The 22028-nt window shown below is 48.8% G+C and overlaps 1 protein-coding gene across 11 annotated transcripts; it reads left to right on the plus strand.

Moving 5' to 3' along the window:
- The first annotated feature begins 453 nt into the window (after positions 1-453).
- On the plus strand, positions 454-21583 carry ttyh3b (tweety family member 3b). 11 transcript variants are annotated; one of them, XM_040187215.2, is made up of 15 exons: positions 460-955; positions 2079-2269; positions 7693-7889; positions 10070-10181; positions 10262-10482; positions 11051-11146; positions 11261-11333; positions 11446-11521; positions 12306-12361; positions 12873-12965; positions 13057-13149; positions 13232-13368; positions 15038-15211; positions 16965-17040; positions 18977-21583. In XM_040187215.2, the coding sequence occupies exons 2-15, from the start codon at positions 2144-2146 to the stop codon at positions 19109-19111; spliced, it is 1665 nt and encodes a 554-aa protein (XP_040043149.2). In that variant the 5' UTR covers positions 460-955; positions 2079-2143; the 3' UTR covers positions 19112-21583. The 11 variants fall into 11 exon arrangements, with proteins under 11 accessions (XP_077935690.1, XP_040043149.2, XP_077935687.1 ...); XM_078079556.1 differs by having other exon boundaries at positions 479-868; XM_078079557.1 differs by having other exon boundaries at positions 954-1333.
- The last annotated feature ends 445 nt before the right edge of the window (positions 21584-22028 follow it).

Below are 22028 nucleotides of genomic sequence, written 5' to 3' on the forward strand. Positions count from 1 at the left end.
TAATTACTTTTACCAGAGCGATTTATAATGCGGGAGGATGTCCACGTTACACAGTAGTAAATAAAATCCCGGGGTCTTAATATGTAAAATACTTTTTTACAAATAAAGGAAATTACTAAAAGCCCTCATGCTGAATGACTAATTTCCTAATAATAAATATGTGTATCATCACGTTGCAGCTGGTAATCGTTGCTACTTTGTATACTGCCAGTTTTCCTTAATCTGTGAAGAAACTTTATTAGATACTTCCTTTTAAACAACTAACACATTACGTGGAGTAAAAAGCATGTAGTGATAAAGTAGCGCACAATGAGAATGCGCCAGTGATAAAACTGCCTCGGCAATGAGCTCCTGACTCACGTGCACTGCCGTCGTTTTACCGCCAGGGGGCGGCCTCCCCGCGCATTCTCTCTCTCTCTCTCTCTCTCTCTCTCTCTCTCTCTCTCTCTCTCTCTCTCTCTCTCTCTCTCTCTCTCTCACACACACACACACACACGCACACACTGCCGCAGAGCCCCGTCCTCCCGGGGCCTTTTTTATTTTTTTAAACACCGCGTTTGCTTCACGCTCCAACAGCGTCATCCAATCGCAGAGCCGCGAACCGACGGGTCACCGTGGGAAACAACGCCGACGAGCACCACCCGCCCCCCCGGTGCAGGAGGGGAAAGAAAGCCGCGGAGCAACGGAGAGAGGCGCGTCTGGTTCTCTCTCTCTCTCTCTCTCTTTTGTTAAATGGACGGAGGAGACCGGGTCGGTGACCGTCGTTCCGTTGGTTCTCGATGCGGTCGGGACCGCAGCTAGCTCGGTGCGGCCGCGTTGATGCAGCAGCGCGCGGCTAAATCCACCACCGGATCCGGGAAGACAAAAGGTGAACTGGACCCCCCCCCTCCCCCCTTCCACCACCCCCCTACCGAAAAGAAAAACCTCGACCCTGAGAGCCCGCTGCCTTCACTAGGTAAGGTTAAGGATCATTCTCACCGTGACCCCCCCCCCCCCTCTCCCCCACCTTCCTCCGTCCCCCGTCGTTGCCTTGACGACTCCGCGAGAGACTGCGGTGGTTTTAACGGACAAAGCGGGACCCTCTTTTTTTTCTTCTTTTTTTAAGCGAACGTTCCAATCGAACTATCGATCAAAATGACGACGTAATTAACGATTTAAGCTGATTCAACGGCCTTCAAAATAGCGTGTTTACTTCTCGCCTCGACTGCTTTAAATAATGAATACAAGTTTAGCCGTTAGCTCATCCGGGTCTCCTCCGCTAACGGACGGAGGGTAAGTGACCCGGTGACGGAGAGGCTGGAGAGTCATCCGTCGTTGGTCCGTCAGCAGAGAGGTAACGGTGCCTGTCAGCCATGTTATTGTGGCTGATACGCGCAGAAGCGCAGAATGACCTCATTGATTTCATTTGATTTTGCTCACATCTAAAATGTCATCGACGCATAACATTTCATTTGTCATTTTGTGGTTAGATCAGGGAGAACAGAGGAGCTTTTAAAAAAACAACAACATTTATTGCTCACTGATGTTATGATGAGGGCTTATTACTATTATTATTGTTATTATTATTCCTGATGAGGGCTTATTACATGACAATCTGTTCCCCTCAACACACCCGCATCTGTGAAGGAAAACAGCCCCTCAAATGGCAAAGTAATCCGATTGTTTTAAGCCATTGTGAAAGGGTTCCTCCTTCAAATAATCAGAAATATAATAATATATAGTAACATGTCATATTGTAGCCATTTTAAACTGAAGTGTGGGACGTGCTTCACGTTTCAAATATTCATATAATAAATCATTTACGGGACTTGGATGTTTGCGCGTGGATGTGGATCTGCCCGTTTGTCCCGCCGCCGTCACTGACTCGTCACATTGTCTTTACACTGATTGCCAGTCATCGGCGATTGCTCCAGATACAGGACGCGGGTTTTGATGGTGAACAGCGAGCGCATGCGGCTTATGAACCTTCACCTTCGACCCCGGCCAGTTTCCTGCCTCCGTCTGCCCCCTGCGGGTGGCGAGGTTCGTTCCTCTGCCCCGTTTCTTTTAACCCACCGCTACGGCCGATCTCTCCACAGCGTCCCGCGCGAGGAATCAGCGCCCGAGAGCCAAGTGACGGCCCGGCGAGGCAGCTTCAATCGGGATGGCGGCCGTGGTGAACTACTCTCCGCCTTGGTGGGTGAACCTGCTCCACCGGATGCCTCATTTCAACATGGAATTCCAGCTCGTCAGCGGTGACTTCAGACCGGAGGACTCCGAGTACCAGAAGGTGAGCCGAGCACGAGCACGGGGGGGTCATCACCTTATCATCCCGCCTCGCGCACGCCGTAATTTCACAGCAGAGCGGTGGCCCCGGCTGTCCTGCTACCACAGGGAGGTTGTGGGTTCCCTCCCTGCATCGATCAATGCTGTGTGTGTGTGTGTGTGTGTGAGAGAGAGAGGGAGAAATCCTGCGAGTCCTTCGATCGGGACACTGATCCCCGACCCGCTTCATCATTTGTATCAATACAGGTTGAGCAGAATTTATTAGCTGGTTAATCCAAAGGTTGGAGGTTGAAACCCCGAGTGGTTGCACTATAAATCGGAGGAAAGGGGAGATTAATTACGAGAGCAAAGAAAAATACAGCTATCCATTTTTTTTATGGCTTTGACAAACATCGGATTCAATCAATAATCAAAGGATTGTTTAAGCATGATGAAGTTAGCTGTTAGCAGGTTACTGCTAAGGCACCCCGTAACACGGTAACCGCTGTAACACAAGTTGCATGGTGGCAAAGTGGCTCCCGGAAATGGAGTTATCCAAAAAACGGACTTGAATTGCACACAAAGCCTGCTGTGCTTGGAACGTCAGATTTACTGGGGGTCCCACAGTCTTTCCACTCCTCCTGCTGATGCCTCACGTTTGTCTTCGTGTGCGCCACAGCACACTAAAGCTTTTGGGCATTTTTCTGCTGTCACACACAATTGACAAGGAGGAAGCACGTTAAAGTGTCGATGACCAATCGCAAATCTCCAACTTGTTAAACATGAGGATTTTGAGCAGCGTTGGGTTGGGACCGTTTTTTTAAGTCAAGGACATCTTCTTGAGCTAATTCCTCATGCGCCCCCCCCCCTGATATAACGGTAGGGGAAACACTGTATTTATTGGATTAAAAACGAATCAATTCATTGAAAAAAGTGTGTGATTGCTGCATTTCATCTCAAGGTGACTTCCAGGTCTCTGCATCAGGAAACAGAGGCAACCCCCCCTCTCCCACATAAACAAAAAAGGACTCCCACATTTCACAGGCCCAAGTCGCCCCTCCACGCAGTTTGCCGACATGTACGTTTTGGGGGGCGAGGAGGAACGGGTGTGCAAGTTCAAGAGGCGAGCGTGGGAAGGCCCCAAACGAGGGAGGGAGGGAGATGGGAACCGGAGAGGGAAGCGAGGAGCGGGGAGATGAAAAGACACTGATTGGAGGCGAGGGGAGAGAGAGGGGAGAGAGAGGGGAGAGAGGGAGAAGGCTCCGTGAGCCATGGGAGGTGCTTCCAAATTGCCAAATGGCCACTTCCTGCGAGCTATTCAGTGTTTCACTAAGGGCCTTTGTGAGTGTGTGTGTGTGTGTGTGTTTGTGTGCCAATGTGTGTCACCACTAGAATTTGAAGCACCCCCTTTTTTAGACTAATTACATCTTGACATATTTTAGCAGACGGGGCTGTTTCTATGCCGACCGAGCATCCTGCAGCACGACCACGTGTTTGTGTGTGCACGTTATCTGTGCTGCACATGCGTTACAGTGTGTTCACGTTCTGCGTCAGTGCGTATTTAGCACTTGGTGTTGTTTGTCGAGGTGAGGTCGGGGATCTCCCTCAGGGGTCGTGTGTTGTGTGTGTGTGTTGTGGTGTGAGTGTGAATATAGGGGTTCTATTCAGGGTGAAATCATTAATTCTGGCTAGACGGGGGTTAGGGAGAGGGAGGGATAGAGGGTGAGAAAAACAAGAAAAGGGAGGTTGAATTGGATGGGCAATAGGGAGGTGAGGGGGGAGGGGGGTGAGGAGGGAGGGGGGGGGGGGGTGGCTGTAGTGTGTTGTGAAAGAATGCTCTCTTTCTTTCTTCCCCTCTTTGACTGAGGCTCGTCTTTAGATTGGCTCAGTATATCTGTCTCAAAGGCTTTCATGCATCCACTCATCCAGCTGGGAAACACACACACACACACACACACACACACACACAGGGTCCTACAGAGTGTCCTTCAGTGCAAAGAGTTCGTCACCACGACACGCACACTCCCTGCCGCACAATGGAGAGGGATTCTTCTGTGTAGTTGTTTTTCTCTCTGATTTTGGCGCAGGTTCATTTGCATTCAGCGCTGAAGCTTCTTCTCACACAGTGTCACTCTTCCTTCTCTTTAACTGATCTCAAAAAGAGGGAGAGACAAGAGCAGGTAGTGACTTTGACTTTATTTGGGATGCTGACTGGCCTTTTTTTTGTTGTTTTTGATTTGGTTTTCTTGGCAGCTGAAATCGGAGCTTCTGCGAGCCATTACAGCATGTGTGTCCGTGTGTGTGTGTGTGTGTGTGTGTGTGTGTGTATGTGTGTGTGTGTGTGTGTGCGTGCGTCCCTCTGCCTGCATTATGGTAGAATCGCAGAGTCAGCTGCCGGCCACAGTGAAACAGCTGCAGAACATTACAGAGGAGTCATGTGACCTGTAATAACACGTATGTGGAAAGCAGGTCTGTAATTGGTGCTTTTTGAGTTGTGAGTTACAGTTTTCACAGTGGAACGAGTAAGAGGATCAGGAGGTTTAGTTAGAAAGGCGCCACGCGGGTATGAACTGTGTCCGTAAGCGTGCCGGTTGCCCTTTGACCCCGCGGTACAGGTGGATGGTAGCAGAGGTCAGTGGTGCCTGAAGTCTCCGGGTGCAAGGACAGGTCGCTGAGGGGAAAGTGATTGGTCCTGTCAGCTCAAACGCACACACACACACACACACACACATTTAAATGGACAGACTGGAAGTAGATCGCTGTGCCTGGACCTTTAACGTGTAGCCCTTCCTCCTCCAGCGCGCAAGCTGATCTCTAGCAGCGTCCGAGATCACCACGCTTATTAGTAGCTAATTGATCCACGCGTAATCTGCTGTGACGGTTTGTCAGCCTGACAGTTAATCTGGAGTCAGATTATACCGGACTTTAAGCCCTTATAGCTGACTTCATCAGCTCTTATTGCAATGTTTACAAAGTAGATGTACCAACTATAGTTGTTCGCAGCTCCTCAAATCGTTGGGCGGTTTTGAAGCAAAACGATGGATTCAAACTTGTTTTTCTTTATAAAAGATTTGGTTGATCAGACAAAGAGTGCAACAAAATGTCTGAAATAACCAATTAATTATCAAAATAATGTTGTTTAAGCTCTCCAGTTCACCTCATAGGGAAACACTTTCTCCATCATGTCACTATCACTGCATCTGTGTCGTCCCGGTAGCAGGTCCCTGACGGACGGGTGCCATGACAACCTCTGGTTCTGCGGCGCGAGGCCTCATTCTTCAAAGCTTAATGCTTTTCGTTTTTAAGCCCTAACGTTGACGTTAAAGACCCGACAGCTCAAACAATGCATTATGTGGGGCGGGGGGGCCCCCACCGCGGCACGGCGCGCCGAGCACTAAGCCCGCAGATAATACCACAGGATAATAAGAGGACTCTACGGAGCTTACACCCCCCCCGCTCCTCCCCCTCCTCCCCCTCCTCACCAACGCTTCTTCAACCTGTCAGAGGAAAGCCATCAACTGATCTCATCTCACACAATGACAATTATTACACAAAGGAGTTACACAAAAAGATCAGCTATTCCCCGCCGATTATTCCGTAACTGTTTCCAAATGGCTCACCTTGACTGTTTAGATAATATATATACACTATATCGGCATGCTGCTCAGAGATGAGCCCTCGTCTCTCCCATCAGACGTTACATCAGCGCAGGTCGCTTCGTATCATACGTCATGTTTCTCCACTGTAGCGCTCCAGTGACCCACTAGCCCGGCGGATCGGCCGCAGCCCCTCCGCTGGTCCGCTTACACATCTGCCACCGTTTATTTGGAAATGTTGCCCTTATCAGGCCACGGCGTTACTCAATGCGAGCAGGGCTTTGGGCCTTTGATGGTGAGCGTTAGTCTGGACTCTGCGACCTGCAACCACTCCGGCTTCCACCCGACTTTAAACGTCATTGATGCAAATATGATGTCTTTCATTTTGCCCTTTCGGCTGCTCGCTGCCCCCCTTTTCCTCACTTGATAAAAAGTATTAAAACGAAAAGGCCGGAGCTGGTTTCCCACCTGGCAGCCGTCACCATCGAGCTCTGCCAAATTCCCGCAGGGCGAAGGACGTTTCCTGTCAGCCTCGGGCTCATTGTTTGGTACGAGTGATGAAAGTTAGCAATCTCACACCACTATGAAGGCGCTCAGCACGTCGGCTCATGTCTGGTTCTGAGTAAGCTTGCTTTCTCTTTTGGCTTGTAAATGTCCCCTGCTTGCGTCCAGGTTACGGCTTTAGTTTGATTCTTTTTCACCAGGTAAACCCCTTTTCTGGGGTGCCGACCTCCAGTTTGGGAACCACTCATCCAGGATGTAATGCGCCCGATTGGCAGGAAAGCCTCCCTGATACGTTTCTAAGAACCGAAACATTTCATTTGATGCATTTTGTGATCTGAGATCACTTTTCTTCGGCCCGTGTGCACTCACACATTTACAGCAGCGCTGCGTACTGTACATTTGCCGCAGGGTGAGCAAACTGCTGCCTGGTAGCGAGGAGGGAAAAAAAAATTGAGGTCAGCACAAAGAACGAGCGGTAGAGACGCCCGTGAATCTAGGAAGTCTGTGCGGATCTCGGAGGGGGGGTGGACTTGTTATCCTCCTCCTCCTCCTCCTCCTCCTCCTCGGAGTCCCCTGACTCCCCGTTGGTGTTTCTTGCAGAACTGGCGCACGATTCCTTTGTCTGCTGGAAAGTAGTCGAGCAAGGGGACATTTTGGTTTTCCAGAAACGTGCCTTTGTCTCTCCACGGTTCTTGCAGTGCAATGACTTTTCCAGATATCCCAAGGGGGAGTGGGGGGAGGGGAGGGGGGGGTGTTTGTGTGTGTCTGTAGGATGTAAGATTGTCAGTCACAAGCTAATTGTTGTAACAGCCGTCGTCCCTGCTTTTACCCTTCCTCCCTTTTTAGTGTTCTACTCAGTCGTCTTCTTCTTTTTCCGTCACTTCAGCCTCTTTTATTTTGTTCCACTTCCCCCCCCCATCCCCCGTCTCACTGCTCCCTCTGTCCACCCCCTCCACCCCCTTCCTTCTCTTACACTTCAAAGCTCTGCAGAGGCACGCGCGTAGGATGCCGTGCAAATGTCTCTTTTTCTCCCTTTGTTTGTCTCTCGTGGCCTCCCATCAAAACGCTGCAGATAGCCGCAGAGCCGAGCGCCACGTGTCCGTCTGGCCGCGCCATGAGGAACTGAATCCGCCGGTGTTCTTTGTGTCTGCTTGTATCAGCCGGTCTGCTTCCTGTGTGTTTAACCCACTTCCTGCCCCCCCCCTTGGGACGAGGGCCGAGCGAGTGGAGCTCAGAGTTGGACAGAAGGAGAACTTAGGAGATAAACTGCACGCCAAAGTCATGCATTCATTTCGTCGTTGCCACTAACTGACCCCTCCCCCCCTCTCCCCCTCTGTCTCATCTCCAGTCCATCCTGCTGCTCGGGGCGGTGGCGGTGCTGTGCCTGGGCCTGGACCTCCTCTTCCTCCTCTTCTACTCCTTCTGGCTCTGCTGCCGGCGGCGCAAGAGCGACGACTCCTCGCACTCTCACACGCACTCGCAGCAGCCCAGCGCCGACTGCTGCTGCACCGCCTGGTGCGTCATCATCGCCACGCTGGTCTGCAGGTGAGAGGTCGTGTTCAACCCCCTTTTCCCCTGAAGCAGCTGCAGCTGTTAGATTCGTTCCGTGGAGAATGCTAGAGTGGGTAAGGGCCAATATATTTAATCATCATCCCCTATTAGAGTTGCACCATGTCCTTAAATAGAGTCTCTAAGTCATCTCTCGGGATTGGGAGGGCAGGCCGGGCACCGATTGGCTGGTTCTGTGTAATACAGCACTGTGCACAGCTGTATAGACGGTAGGAGCATCGGTGATGTCATGGGGCCTGCTTCTCCTGCTGCAGACAAAGTATTCATTTCACTCCACCAGGAACATAACAGCTACGTCACCGATTCCAGACTGCAGGTCGCAGAAAGTGACATACGTCACGTCCGTAAAAGCGTGACCGTGTCTTGACCACAGACGCCGGGCCGCAAGGACGCACACACAGACATAAGCATAAACTGCTCCTCTGTTCCTCCTCTGTTATTTATTATTTCTCTCTGATCAGCCTCCTTTCTGGCCTAGAAAGGTTGCCATGGAGACAGAAGCAGATTTGATGCAGGGACGAGAAATAAATTATACAGTCAGAGGGAGCTCTGTCTGTCTGCGTGAGAGTGTGTGTGTTTTCATGTGATTTCATTTCTAGTTATATTTTTTCAGCTTTTAATATTTCATAATTAGCGATAATACTTCTTAATGAATATTTGATGTGCATTTGTGTGTGTGTGTGTGTGTGTGTGTGTGTGTGTGTGTCTGCATGCAAGCATGAGCACTCGTGCGATTCTTTGACAGCTTATTTTTGGCACAACAACACATGGGCACTTCCTCTGTTTGTGTGCAGGTGGGCTGTGTTTAGATTGTTTATTGTTGTTGTGCTACGTACAGTATGTAAAGTGAGAGGATTAGTGGATCAGCAGAACATTAATCCTTAAGTCGGTTATTAAGAACACAAACACAAACATTTGCTGGTTTTTGGTCGATTAAGAACGAGGGCTGTGGGAATTTATGTTCCTCTTTTTTTCTAGTGTGTGAAATCAAATGAGCAAGATACTAAGTATTATCAAGAATACACGGGGTAAGATTGATCCCATTTTTCTCTCCCCGTACTGATTCAGACTCCATCACAGAGTTATTCGGTTTTCTGGTTGTTGCTGTGGACCGAAGCAGAGACTAAACTTAGCATCAGAACAGCGTCCTCAAAGGAACGTTAGTTAAGCCAGCCAACGTGTGCCGTCAATCATCCCACTCTCCCTCACCGGCCCCCTTCTTTTATGTCTCATACCCCCCAGTCCTGAAATCCCCTCATAGGAGCGGCAGGTATTAAACGCGAGGAGTGCAGAGGGGAGAGACGAGGGATGAAGGGATGCGGCGGGAAGGAAGTGAGAGGATGAGCAAAGGGCAGCGGAGGGAGACGATTTGCCGTTTAAAAGCGCGATGACGCGGGGGGCGGAGTGCGATGGTGGGAGGCGGGGACGGGTGAGAACATGGACAGATAAGAAGAGACCCACACGTAAAGCGCTCACGAGCCTCCTCGCCTTTGATTATCTCTTGTTTCCATTCTCGTGTCAAGCGCGCTTCACCTCGGTATTTGACGTTTTATGTCACTGGTCCATCGTGAATCTCACACACACAGACACACAGACGCACACACACACGTGTGCGTCTGTAACACGGGGCTGCTCAGGATCGAATGGGGTAGAAGGAATTGCCTTAACAATGGTCATAAATTCCCCTTCTGCAAATGGGCCCGTCGTTAGTGTCCAGGCCGAGACACCATCATTACTCTAACACACACGCACACAGTACACACACAGGGGGGCGGAGGGGAGATGGAGACAGGGAAGGAGGCCTCTTTGGATGTGACGGGGGTGTCGGGTGGAGGGGAGGAGGGTTTTAAAGCAACCTCAGATACGGTAGTGTCACGTGGGGATGAAAAGGTTGCATATTATGATCATATTATGTGCGGTCTGGTGACCCAATTATTGTGTAGCCTCTTTGTGTGTGTGTGTGCGTGAGAATCACTCCTGGTAGTCCTGCGGCTGCCGGAGGCCGCAGGGTACCGAGCTCAGCGTCGCCTGCTGCTGGTTACCATGGGAACTGCGCTTAGCGACCTCTGCGTCTTCCATGCGATCCTCCGTGTTCCCTGAACTCGTGTGTTTTTTGACTTAATGCGTTAACACTTCCTTTTTTCTCTGCTTCGCAGCGCCGGCATCGCTGTGGGTTTCTACGGGAACGGCGAGTCGAGTGACGGGGCGGGCCGGCTGGCGTACTCCCTCCGCCACGCCAACCGCACCGTCTCCGGGGTGGAGAAGCTGGTGAGCCAATGAAAAAAGAATAAGAATAATATTAATAATTCGTGGCAGTCTTGAGGTTAATCCCCCCCCTTTACGCCCAGGTGTCAGATAGCGCCCTCGCCTTGAACCAGACGGTGGAGGAGAACCTGGTCCAGCTGGAGACGGCCTTCCAGGAGCAGACCGACTACGTGTCCATTGTCCAGAAGCTGCAGGGCCAGCTGGACGAGCTGGTGAGGCTGATGGCGGACGTCCCCTTCTGGTCCAACACGGACATTTCCCTGGAGGACTTGGCCCACAAGACGGAGGCTTTCGATTTCTACAGGTCAGCGCCCACAGGAGACGAGAGGTGTTCTGTGATGCAGGAAGGAAACAGATCCGCTCAGAGGGACTGGCTGAGAGGGGGGGGGGGGTATAAAACGGCCTGGTTTCTCTGGCCTGGTCATAGGTGTTGATGCTCAGTGAACCTCTTTGTGATTCTGACTGTCACAACAAGAATTAGCCAGTGCCGCCCGGCCGGAGTTAGCAAGGTACCAACGGGGCAAACAAACAGACGGGAGAGTCCAAAGTCCAACGGCTGAGTTTGGAACCTGGTTTGTGAACAAATCCAAACAGGGACAGAGAATCAAAAATCCACGCAAATATGACACCTGTCCACCCCACTACGTCATGAAGTCAGTCATGGATGATACATAAATATATGTTCAGTGACCCGCTAACTTTCTGTTAAATGTCGATAAGGATCCTGTATTGATTTGAGTACCTGGACAAGGTGTGTGGAGAGGAGCCACAGATTAGCTGGTCCATGGTAAAGTGCACACGGTGTCTGTTCCAGTTTGCAGTGTGTGTTGTGTTGTATCACCTACAGAGTGTGTGTGTGTGTGTGTTCACAGGTGGCTGGGGTACCTGAGCCTGCTGCTGTTTGACGTACTCATTTGCCTTCTGGTGCTCTTCGGCCTGATCCGCAACTCTAGAGGCATTCTGATTGGGTAAGCTACGACACGGCACGCCCCCCCCGACGTCGCTCCTCCAATCTCTCGTCTGCGACCGCGTCGGCGAGCCGAATCTCGACGTCAAAAAACGTGTTTTTGTGTGTCCTTCAGAGTGTGCCTGCTCGGTGTTCTGACTCTGGTAATCAGCTGGGGGTCTCTCGGGCTGGAACTGGCTGCCGCTGCTGTAAGTGTAACCATGGCAACAGCGGCGAGCTCTCTGGCTCCGCAGTGATGTAATCTTTTTGAGTGTGCGGGTTCCGCGTGGATGTGTCATGTGTGTGCCTACCCTCTTACAGTCAGCCAGCGACTTCTGCGTCTCCCCGGATACGTACGTCACCAGGTTAACCAAGGAGAACGATGTCATCAACCAAGGTATCCAGAACCAGTGGACTAAATTGCAAAAACAAAAAAATGTTTACCTGCACACACAGCGTGTCCTTTTGTCACGAGCTCTTCGTATCGCTGTATGTAGAGGCTTGATAATCGGACACAAATGTTGTATTACATAAGGAAAAAAACACATTCCCATTTCGCAACCTCCCCGTCACTGCTGGTCACTCGTGCTAATTATGAAGACCGAGGACATGACAGATGATTGGTCGAAGCGCTGACGATAGGCAGATCAACAACTTCAGTATTCACTCCGACGGTTGAATTCACCCTGACATGTTTGCGTCTATTTTAAGAGCGTTTGTGTGTTTGTGCGTTTGTGTGTGCATCCGAGGGGATTGTGTTTGACTGACACTGTGGTATCTAAGAGCTCTCTCTCTCTGCTGACTGCAATGCATCAGCAGTCCTGCACGCTCTTCCTCCCTGCTTCTCCCCAACGGAATAAAAACACATTTAGGCTTTTTCACTCAGGATCTCATCTGATTCGTTCTCTCTCTTCGCGCTTTTATTTCCCTCCTCACCTCTCGGTTGCTCCCTTTCTTCCTCTCCTCCCTTCTCTGCACTCGTCTAATGAGATCTGTTGTCTGTCAGTTGCTTTTGCTCTGTAGAGCACGCACGATAGATATCACACACACACACACTGATTTGTCCCTAATACTGCGCCTTAGATCATCTTCATACATTAATAATGCTTTTCTTTTGTTCATTTAGCTGTTTATTCATGTATTATTATTCTAATATCATGTATGTATTGCTTTGTTCACAGATATCCTGCAGTATTACCTGAGGTGCAGCCCTGGCCAAATTAACCCCTTCCAGCAGGTAAGTTCACCCTATATTTGGGGATATATATATATAATATAATATATAATATATATATATATATATATATATATATATATATATATATATATATATATATTTGCCTTCTGGTATATATATATATATATATATATATATATATATATAACATACATTTGCTCCATTTCATGTGTTTGTAGCTTGTAAACACGCACGCAAAGCAACCTGGAAGAGAGAGGGAGTAAAATAAGGGGAGGAGGAGAGAGGAGACGAGCAGCGAAGGGTTGGTGGTCAGTTCGTGCCGCTGAAGGATCCTTTTGCCTCCGTCTCACAAACAAACGAGATTTGAGATGAAAAAGAAGAGCAAACACAGGCAGAGGAAAAGCTTTCTGCAGACCGGTCATAGCGAGGGTTCCATCCTGTGTGATATGTTGACTTTTAAACCTCCTTTAACCTGCAGAGCCAGCCAATCACCCCAAGTGTGTTTGTGCGTCTTCTTTTGCGTCTCTTGTCCCCCTGTGTGTTTTTGTAGAGGCTCTCAGGGAGTCACAAGGCCTTGGTGGAGATGCAGGACGACGTGGCAGAGCTGCTCAGATCAGCAACACGTGATTACGCCAGCACCAAGGTGTGTGTGTGTGTGTGTGTGTGCGCGTATGCGCTTTATGGACCTCTGTGTGAGGATCTGTCTCCTTGACCCTCTCACTCCGTGTGCTCAGGGGATGCTGGAGCAGATCCAGTCCGTGCTGAACTCCACCGAGGTGGGTCTTCACCAGCTGACTGCCCTGGTCGACTGCCGCAGCCTACACATGGTGAGTCCCTCTGCGCGTCGCCTCGGGGGAGGGAAAAGAAAGTCTCTCCGCCAGTGACACCTCCCCCCCCCCACCTGTGTAGGACTACGTCCAGGCTCTGACCGGGCTGTGTTACGACGGGGTGGAGGGTGTCATCTACCTGGTCCTCTTCTCCTTCGTCACCGCGCTGATGTTCTCCTCCATCGTGTGCAGTGTGCCGCACACATGGCCCGGCAAGAGGTGACACACACACGGTCCCGCGCACACAAGCACACGCAACACTCGCACGAGGGCTTTTGTTCACACTAACAGCTAACGTGTTACTCGTTCTAACGTCCTAACTGTTGAACCACATGCATCCTGTGGCGTGGAAGCCGGGGACAGACCCACTGGTGCCTGTGCATGTCATTCTTTCTGTCCTTTTTGCCTCCCGTGCGTCTTTCTGCCTGTCCTGTTTTATTTCTTTTCTCCCGTGAGGCACTGCTAGTCTGGCTGAATGTTTGTTTGTATGTGGATACTTAATCTCTCATTTCTTTTCCTCCACTGTGGACTCGGGAGCACCGGTGTTGTGTTGGATCGTGTATGGTTTTTTTTTTTTTGCGTCTGTGTCCCACTTCTTCCTTCTGTTCTGTTCCGTCCCTTCTTTCTCTCTCCCTGTCCTGATTTGGAAATGCTTCTGGGCCTGCCCAGCGAATGATTGGTGGCCTTTTGCGGAAATTTTAAACGGCCAAACAAGCAAATAACCATTTGGTTAAATCAGCCCTGACGGCTCTGGACCAAACACGCAGTACTTAGTTCACCCGGTGAACCGCAGCTGTTTGCTGGGTGTGAATTACCGGTAATGCTTCTGCAAGGCCCAGCTGGTTTTAAACAATAATCCATAAAGTCACAGAATTAGTTGGGGTTGGTTTGCGCATTTATCTCCCGCGCTTCAACTGCTGCGTCTGTTGCACGGGCTGCAGGAGGGAAACACCCCACCTAGTGGCCGATCGATGCAGTAACCGCCTGTGTCCACATACCTGCAGGGCCCCCGAGCCAGATGTTCCTCATACTGCTCCCTCACGCTTTACTTTGAAACGTTGGCGGCCCGATGTGACCGTATGAATATGTGGACAAGCTGCTATAGACGTGGCTAAGACCACTTAGAGACGGATAGAGATATTCTTTATATTGTGGTGTGCATATGCATGAGTATTGTATGTATTTTGTGGTTGCCAGCCACAGAGCCAACTTCCAAATCAGCACATCTCTTATTTGATGCCTCATTCTGTTGCGTTTTTGGCCCCCTTTTTTTTTTTTTTTTTACAATTCTGACCATTTGATGCCTGAAAGTAGTTTTTTTTCCAAACCAGCCACGCTGTCTCGGACCCCCGCCCCCCCCCCCCCCCCCCCCCCCCACCCCCCCTGATGTTTGTTTGCTTTCTCATGCAGCACTCAGCGATGCATGAAGTATTTTTCAGGGAAAGCAAATTTCAATTTGATTCAGCCCGGACAATTTGATATGGAGAGTAATGAGCAGAAGCGAGTCGGCCGCGTCAACACAGGATGACTGCATGACAAACATCACTGCATGCTACAGAGGACCCACTATCGGCACACGGTTTGATTTGATGTAGCAACAACGAGCAGCCTCGTAATACTAGTGTCCCCACTGTTTAGTAGGTGAATGCTGCCCGTGTTCCTTCTCTTCTTGCTGAAGGCATGGCCTGACCCGGTCCCGTGTATCAGGGGACTCCACGTAGCACAAAGTACACCCCCCCCTCCTCCCCACCCTTCGACCACTTGTTTACACTCTGTTGTCTCTCTCGGATCTCCCTCCCCCTCTACCCCCCCCCCCCCCCCCCCCCCCACCCCTCTCCTATCCATCATGCCCTCTCGTGCCCTTGCCCTTACCCTGAACCGATCGAAGGACGGATGAGGAAGACGGAGAGGACGAGTCGGGCGCCTCGCGGGGCGGCGTGCACGATAACCTGTACCGCGTTCACATGCCCAGCCTCTACAGCTGCGGCTCCAGCTACGGTAGCGAGGCTAGCCTGCCCGCCACGGCCCACACTGTCAGCAATGCCCCCGTCACTGAATACATGTGAGTTAGCACCCACCGCTAGCTAGAGGCTAGCAGGATCAACACACTAGGTAGCCAATGCTTGCCCCGACCGCCCCCCCCACCCCTCCCAGCCTTGTGTACCAGACTAGCAGCATAGCGACGCTGACTGCCTGCCATAGGATGCAGCAGTCTTTGCTCTACATGGCTATAGCTCGTGGGTTTAAACCTCACTCTTGCTTTTCCCCTTTTGATCCCGATAGAGAACAAGGTGCCGCCCGCTGCATCAGCCGGTCTGCCTGTTTCACCCACAAAGTTTCCAAGCGAGCCAATAGAAGTGGCCGTAGCATAAGTCAACGCTTCCACCCTGCTTGCTACGTTACAGTTTGCCAAAGGTCCGCTTGCTCTGGATACAGCGAGAGAACGTAGCACGTCCATCTCCAGTCTGCCACTGCCTGCTTCTATTTTAGCTGTGAGATAATCGAGTACTATGTGATGAAATCAGAAACACACACCCTCCCCTAAAAAACAGGCCCTGTGAGTTTGTGGACCATTAAGAGGAGCACGTTTCTCATGTTTTGGTCCATTGACAAATCCCATGTGCTGAAGATGAAGATGTTCCAAAGCATTTAGCAGAGTTTTGGGGTGCTAGATAATCACTCTTGGTCCCCAAACAGAATAGTTTTAGACACTTGGCCGGGATGTTTGCTCGTATTTATTGGTTAGTTAAGTGAAGTGAAGTGAGGTTATTTTTGCATGATTACAGTCAGGGTTCATCGCGTCCTCGTGTGGAATCTGACACTCAGGAACACGAGTGAGCTGCCAGAAGAACGGATCCACACAGGAAATGAGTTCAACAGCATTCAGCAGAACTGTTCTTTGGGGAAGGTTTTGGCAGTTCTTAGTCTTTCAAAGATAATGGACCAAAACATAAAAAACACTTATGTGCCCTTTAAATATAAAGATTTTTACATTTGATTTAAAGCTGAAAGAGCTTTAAATACTGAATAATGCTTAATGTGTGTTGTTTATAATGAGCGATAAATGTATCTCTTTGCTATTTGTATTTTAAAAACACCAGAGATCAAGGGAACATCTTTAATTTGGCTTGCTGTTAAACTGTGCTTGCAAGGGACATTTGAAGCTATTTTATCTTTGAGTCTTATTTCCAATCCTTTAATAGTTATTTACCAATATATTGTTTTCTACAATTTGTGTTGTTAAACACAATGTTTGTCCTTTGTGCATTGTTAAGAGAGGATGTTCACTACCAGGCTCAAGTCCTTCACTTAGCAATACTACTGAGACCTTTAGTCAGAGAGTCATCCAACGGTAACGTTGTCATATTTCACCCGTGACCCTGATTCCCCGTGTTCTTGTGTCTAAGTTACTAAGTGGGCAATAATTTCTTTAAATTTGGTCCAATATTGAGGAAGAACGCCAGCGGGCTGTGATAGAATCATATCGTGTAAAAAGGACCCTCCAGAGACCTTTCGCTTGCATGTTTCCTCTGAGAAGTCTCCTTCTGATATTTCAAAGATTTGCTTGGGAACCGATCCAATATTTCAGAACCAGACTTCTCAGACCGGATCAAGCTACAAGGTACAGAAAAACCTGTATTTGACATCCCAGCCTTCTTGTTCAATACTGGAACACATTAAGCACTAGGACACAAATAAGATGGGGAGACACGGTCCCGGTTGGGAAATAGAGAAGTGTCCGTCATCGTGAAATGAACAGCTGAGCACCAGTGGCAGGGCGACCACATGCAGTAACCTCTTATTCTATAACGCAGGAGCCAGAACGCAAACTTTCAGAACCCTCGGTGTGAGAACACCCCCCTGATTGGCAGGGAGTCCCCTCCACCCTCTGTAAGTGCACACTTTCTAGACCACACTCTCCCTCCACTATTTTCCAATAGCCACAGTACTGCTGGGGAAATATAAAAAGTGTTCTTGTATTCAATCTGCTGTTTCGATAGCACGCTAGTGTGGATATTGGAAGGTAGTGCCCCCCCCCCTCCCCCCTCCCCCCACCCACCTACACCACTGCAAAGGCTCCTCTGTGCTCAAACTAGAGCGTGATCACGGATCGCTTTCTGGAGGTCATTTTGGCAGCCCGGGATCACCCGGATGTTTGAAAAAGCAGTCCGTTGTCGGTAGAAGTTGCACTTGCATCAGAAGAGAGTCCCCGTCTCTTCTGAAAAGTGTAATTGTTGTCCTCTATTTCTGATGTACACAGTCTGGTTGGTTTCACTTGCGGCCGTCAGCGCCACGCAAGGAGAGCTTGTGCACCGCCGACGACCGCTTCAGAGTCGTCCTTGATACAACCTCTTTGGTTTCTTTTGCTGTTTTCTTTTTTACATTTGACACCCCCCCCCCCCCCACCTCCCCCTCTCCCTCTTCACAATCCCGCCGGTCCTGCCGGTGTCTCGAATTGCCCGTCTCGCTTGAGCTGTGTGGACAGTCCTGGCTCTGGGGAGGTGCTGCTGGGACTGTGGTTGCAGGCAGCACGCAGCGGCTACGCAGTGCGACCGCGAGACCACTGGGGCCGCCCCAAAATCAAGTCCCCCAAAGTGGTAAACGGGCCTCGTAGCGGCGCATTCGTCTCCACCGCGCTTTGAAACGTCGCCTCTCAGCTCGCTCAGCGATGGTGGATGCAGCCTCGGGGCGTGTAAGCACCTTCTAGGGCACAAGTGGCCGTACCCCGCAGTGAAGAGGAGACACTTTTCTGAGCCCGCCCCTCTAAATACCCCACCCCCCACCCCCTGTTCCCACAGTCTGTCTATGTGTGCATTTTCCTGTCGAGGTGTACGTGTCCTCTGTTTCTGTGCCCCCCCCCCCCCACTCCACTCCCTTCACCATTGAGCCGGAGCACATGCTTCCGTCCTTCAAAGGGCCCCAAAAGAGACCACTAACTCATACCAGGCTAACAAGCTACTACATCAGAACTAGAGCACTAACTACAAACCACTGACCTAATGGAGCACATCTGCTCATTCACAATAACACCATCCAGACCGCATAGTCTACTGTGACGGAGGAATGTTGTGATCAAACCCCCGGCTGTCCAAATGACTGCTCAAAGTATTTCTGCTGTGTTTGTGGCCTCTCACGCTGTAATCCACTCTATCTGTCTATCTATCTATCTATCTACATATCTACGTATCTATATATCTATATCTATCTATCTATCTATCTACATATCTACATATCTACATACCTACGTATCTATATCTATCTATCTATCTACATATCTACATACCTACGTATCAATCTATCTGTCTACATATCTACATACCTACGTATCTATCTATATCTATCTATCTATCTATCTATCTGTCTACATATCTACATACCTACGTATCTATCTATATCTATCTATCTATCTATCTGTCTACATATCTACATATCTACATACCTACGTATCTATCTATCTATCTATCTACATATCTACATACTTACGTATCTATCTATCTATCTACATACCTATGTAGATAGATAGATAGGACATACCTATCTATCTACCTATTTCTATCCATCAATCAATGTATCTATGTATCTATTGTTCTATGCCACTGACAACCATTCACACTTCCTGATTTAATGTACATTATTAAACTATTCCTAGAGTACTTCTTTTAATATCCAGTGTAAGTAAGGCCTGATCATAATCAATACATGTCCTTTCTTTTTGTTATCTTCTCCCCTGAATACTTCACTTTCTCCCTCCTCTTTTCTCCCCCCTTGATTACCCCCTTCGCTCCCCCCTCCTTCCTTCCTGTTCCCTTCACCCTCATCTCTTCAGTACACCTCCAGTATGAGAGCCAAGTACCTGGCCACCAACCGACCGGACCAGAACCGACGCTCCGTTCCCAACGACCAACTGGACCCGACTAGCCGGGCTCACCCGGCGGCCCGACCCCAGTCCTCAGTCCACTAGGGACCACAACTGCACCAGTCCAACACAGTACTGCCTAAATCCAGTGTGCACAGCCAGTAACAATATCCAACTCAGCGGCCACCAGAGCGGGTCCAACTCATTCCACCAACCGGTTCACCGCAAAACAACGCAGGAAGTCAGAACTCATCCCCCGACTCCCTCGCCGAAGCAACCACCTCCGCTTCTCGCCCCGAATCATCAACAAGTTGAAGAAGCCGAAGCCCATTCCAGAGGATCGCAATCTGTACTCTTGCGAGCGGTCCAAAGTCCCACAATGCAAAGCACCACGGCTCTGGGATGGTCCCGTTTCTTCTTCTAACTTCCAATGATGTCCCGCTCCATTGGGATCCGTGCACTCGCCCACCAAGTGAAGACAGAACCGCTCAATCCCGTGACACATCCGGATCACACACACACACACACACACACACACACACACGCTGTACAGACCTGTAAATAGTAAACGTGTACTCTGATTGAGAAGTAGACCGTTAAATCATTACTGGTAATGTGGTGTGCTGCGTGTTTACAATGGAAGTATTTAGGTGTCCCTCTCATACACACACACACACACACACACACACACACACACACACACGTGTATAGATAATAAGCCAGTGAATTAGAAAGCCATGTTTCGATAGAAAACATCCACACCCGCTTTAGCTTAACATCGTCCTCTAACTAAGACTTGAACCGTGAGCTCAAAGTGTGTCTGCATCTCTCTCTCTGTATTTGTGCACGTGTATTTAAAGTGCACGTGGCGCTCAGTGAACGTGAACTGATTTTGAATCTCGTGGAGTGGAAGCGAGAGACGAGGGACATAAGAAAGGGTCAACATGTGCCAAAAAACTCTGAATGCCCGATTCTGTCCTCGTCTTGCGGAACGTTGTCCTCCGGCTGTAAATGAAAAGGGAAAAGACTTGAAGAAAAAAAGAAAAGCGTGGAGAGAAACGGGAAAGGACTTCCCACTCGCCAGGTGCTACGTAAGCTGGTCGAGGTCCCAGAAGACGCTCCGCACTGGGGAGGGACAGAGACGTTGTCTTATCATTTCTTTAGATGTTTTGCGTTCATGTGATCAGGAACATTAAAAGCAGCAAATACAAAACACCTCCAGTGTTTCCGAATGACAGAAATCCTGAAAACAAATCTCCCTGATGAATAATGAAAAAAAAAAGTGTTTCAAGATGAAGGAAAGTGTTTTTTGGTTTCACCATAAGCTGAATTCATGTGATGTGATACTGTGACCAAGTAGTATTCTGTTTCTTCTTCTATACAGTTCTATTTTGTTATCTGGTGACCTTTGATTGACCTTTAACCACCAGTCTTTCTCTTTCTTTTTCTTTCTTTCTTTTTCTTTTTTTTATCCACAAGCACAAACTCTTTGAGGTGACTTTCCGAGCTGAAGAAGTAAAACACACTGCCAGTAAAACTCTGTACAGTGTTTAAAGACTATCCGTAAACCCGCTTGTGTGTGTGTGTGTGTGAGAGACTTTGCTGCACCGTGATTGGCTGTTGCTCTATCTCAGTGTTACTGTGTGTGAGTACAGTACACACACACACACACACACACACACACTGTTTGCCACCCTGCTCCTGTCCCGCTTCCGTTCACACCTTGAGCCGTAGTACCTGCACGCCCTCCCACGGCTGATAACCATTTGCATTGTGGGTGATTAGTAGGTAGTGTAGTAGCCACGTTTCAGAGACCATTCCTGTACAGCATTTTAATATTCTATTATTAATCAATGACCACTTCTCGTATAAGCGAGACAATCTTGCGTGGTGTTACTAGAGAGGCGTCCATGTTATGGTAACAATGCTACCTATGGTCTAGTACTTTACTGAGGGCCTTTTTTTGTTTTTATTGCACCATAAATGCGAACAATGTTAGGATCTGTTGGACTAGTCACGGATTAATGGCCTTCCGTAATGTTTTTAAAACTCTTACAACACTCTTCATATCACGTTTTTTTTTTTTCTTTTTCTCTCTGTCTTGTAAAAAATAAAGTCAAACTTTAAAGGTAAAACAATAGCTAGTTGTTTTTTAGGAGAACAAAGGCAAGAGCAGCGTTTTTCCTCTCTTATTAATGGTGAATGACTCTCTGTCTTGCAATGTTTTAATAAAACTATTCCGGTGTCGTCTGCACAGCTGACTTAAAAGTTGTATTTGAATTCCTGTGAGACGCTTTCTGGGGTTTAACCGATCTGAGGCGTTCTGTCATGGAGGGTTAAAGGAAAAAAGGTCCAGCTCATGTCTGAGCGTCTGTATGTGTGGGTGCTAGTTACAGGACTTCACGTACACCTCGGTCCAGATGTGACGGACAAACATTGTTTTCTATGGCTGTTTTTATTTTCCGGTGGTTTAACTGCGATATTAATGATGTACATGTCAAAACTGTGGTAACGATATCATGCAGCCTGGAATAAATGTTTAAAAAAAAAGAAATTAAAGCAACTTTAACATACTGATTGAGACTGCAGGTTGTTTTTGAACGTGGATGAACGAACATGTGTATTGAAACGACACAGAAGCATTCCATTAAAGCTCAGAAACTGAAAGCACAAAGTGAAGTTTTGGAAGAACTCGTGTACATATATATATTATATATAAATATCCAATTCTATCAGATAGAGTGACTGGGTTTGACAAAATGAGGTTGTTATCTCCATTAATCTCCACTCAGTATTAGTGCACATAATGGTTCCACTTGTCTTACGACTGCTGTTGTATCATTTTTCATTACAAAAATGTCTCTTCAGTTGTCAATAAACTGGCAATAAATTGATTTCAGCCTAAACTGTAGAAACTATTTCCCACAGGCCCTCCATGTTCTACACATCTGGCCACATGTGTGAACTGTGCAGTGAATTAAACAAACATATCGGAGTCAGTTACTCGTGTATCACAGAGATC

The sequence above is a fragment of the Gasterosteus aculeatus genome, chromosome 9, assembly GCF_964276395.1.
Source record: "Gasterosteus aculeatus chromosome 9, fGasAcu3.hap1.1, whole genome shotgun sequence".
Lineage (NCBI taxonomy): Eukaryota > Metazoa > Chordata > Actinopteri > Perciformes > Gasterosteidae > Gasterosteus > Gasterosteus aculeatus.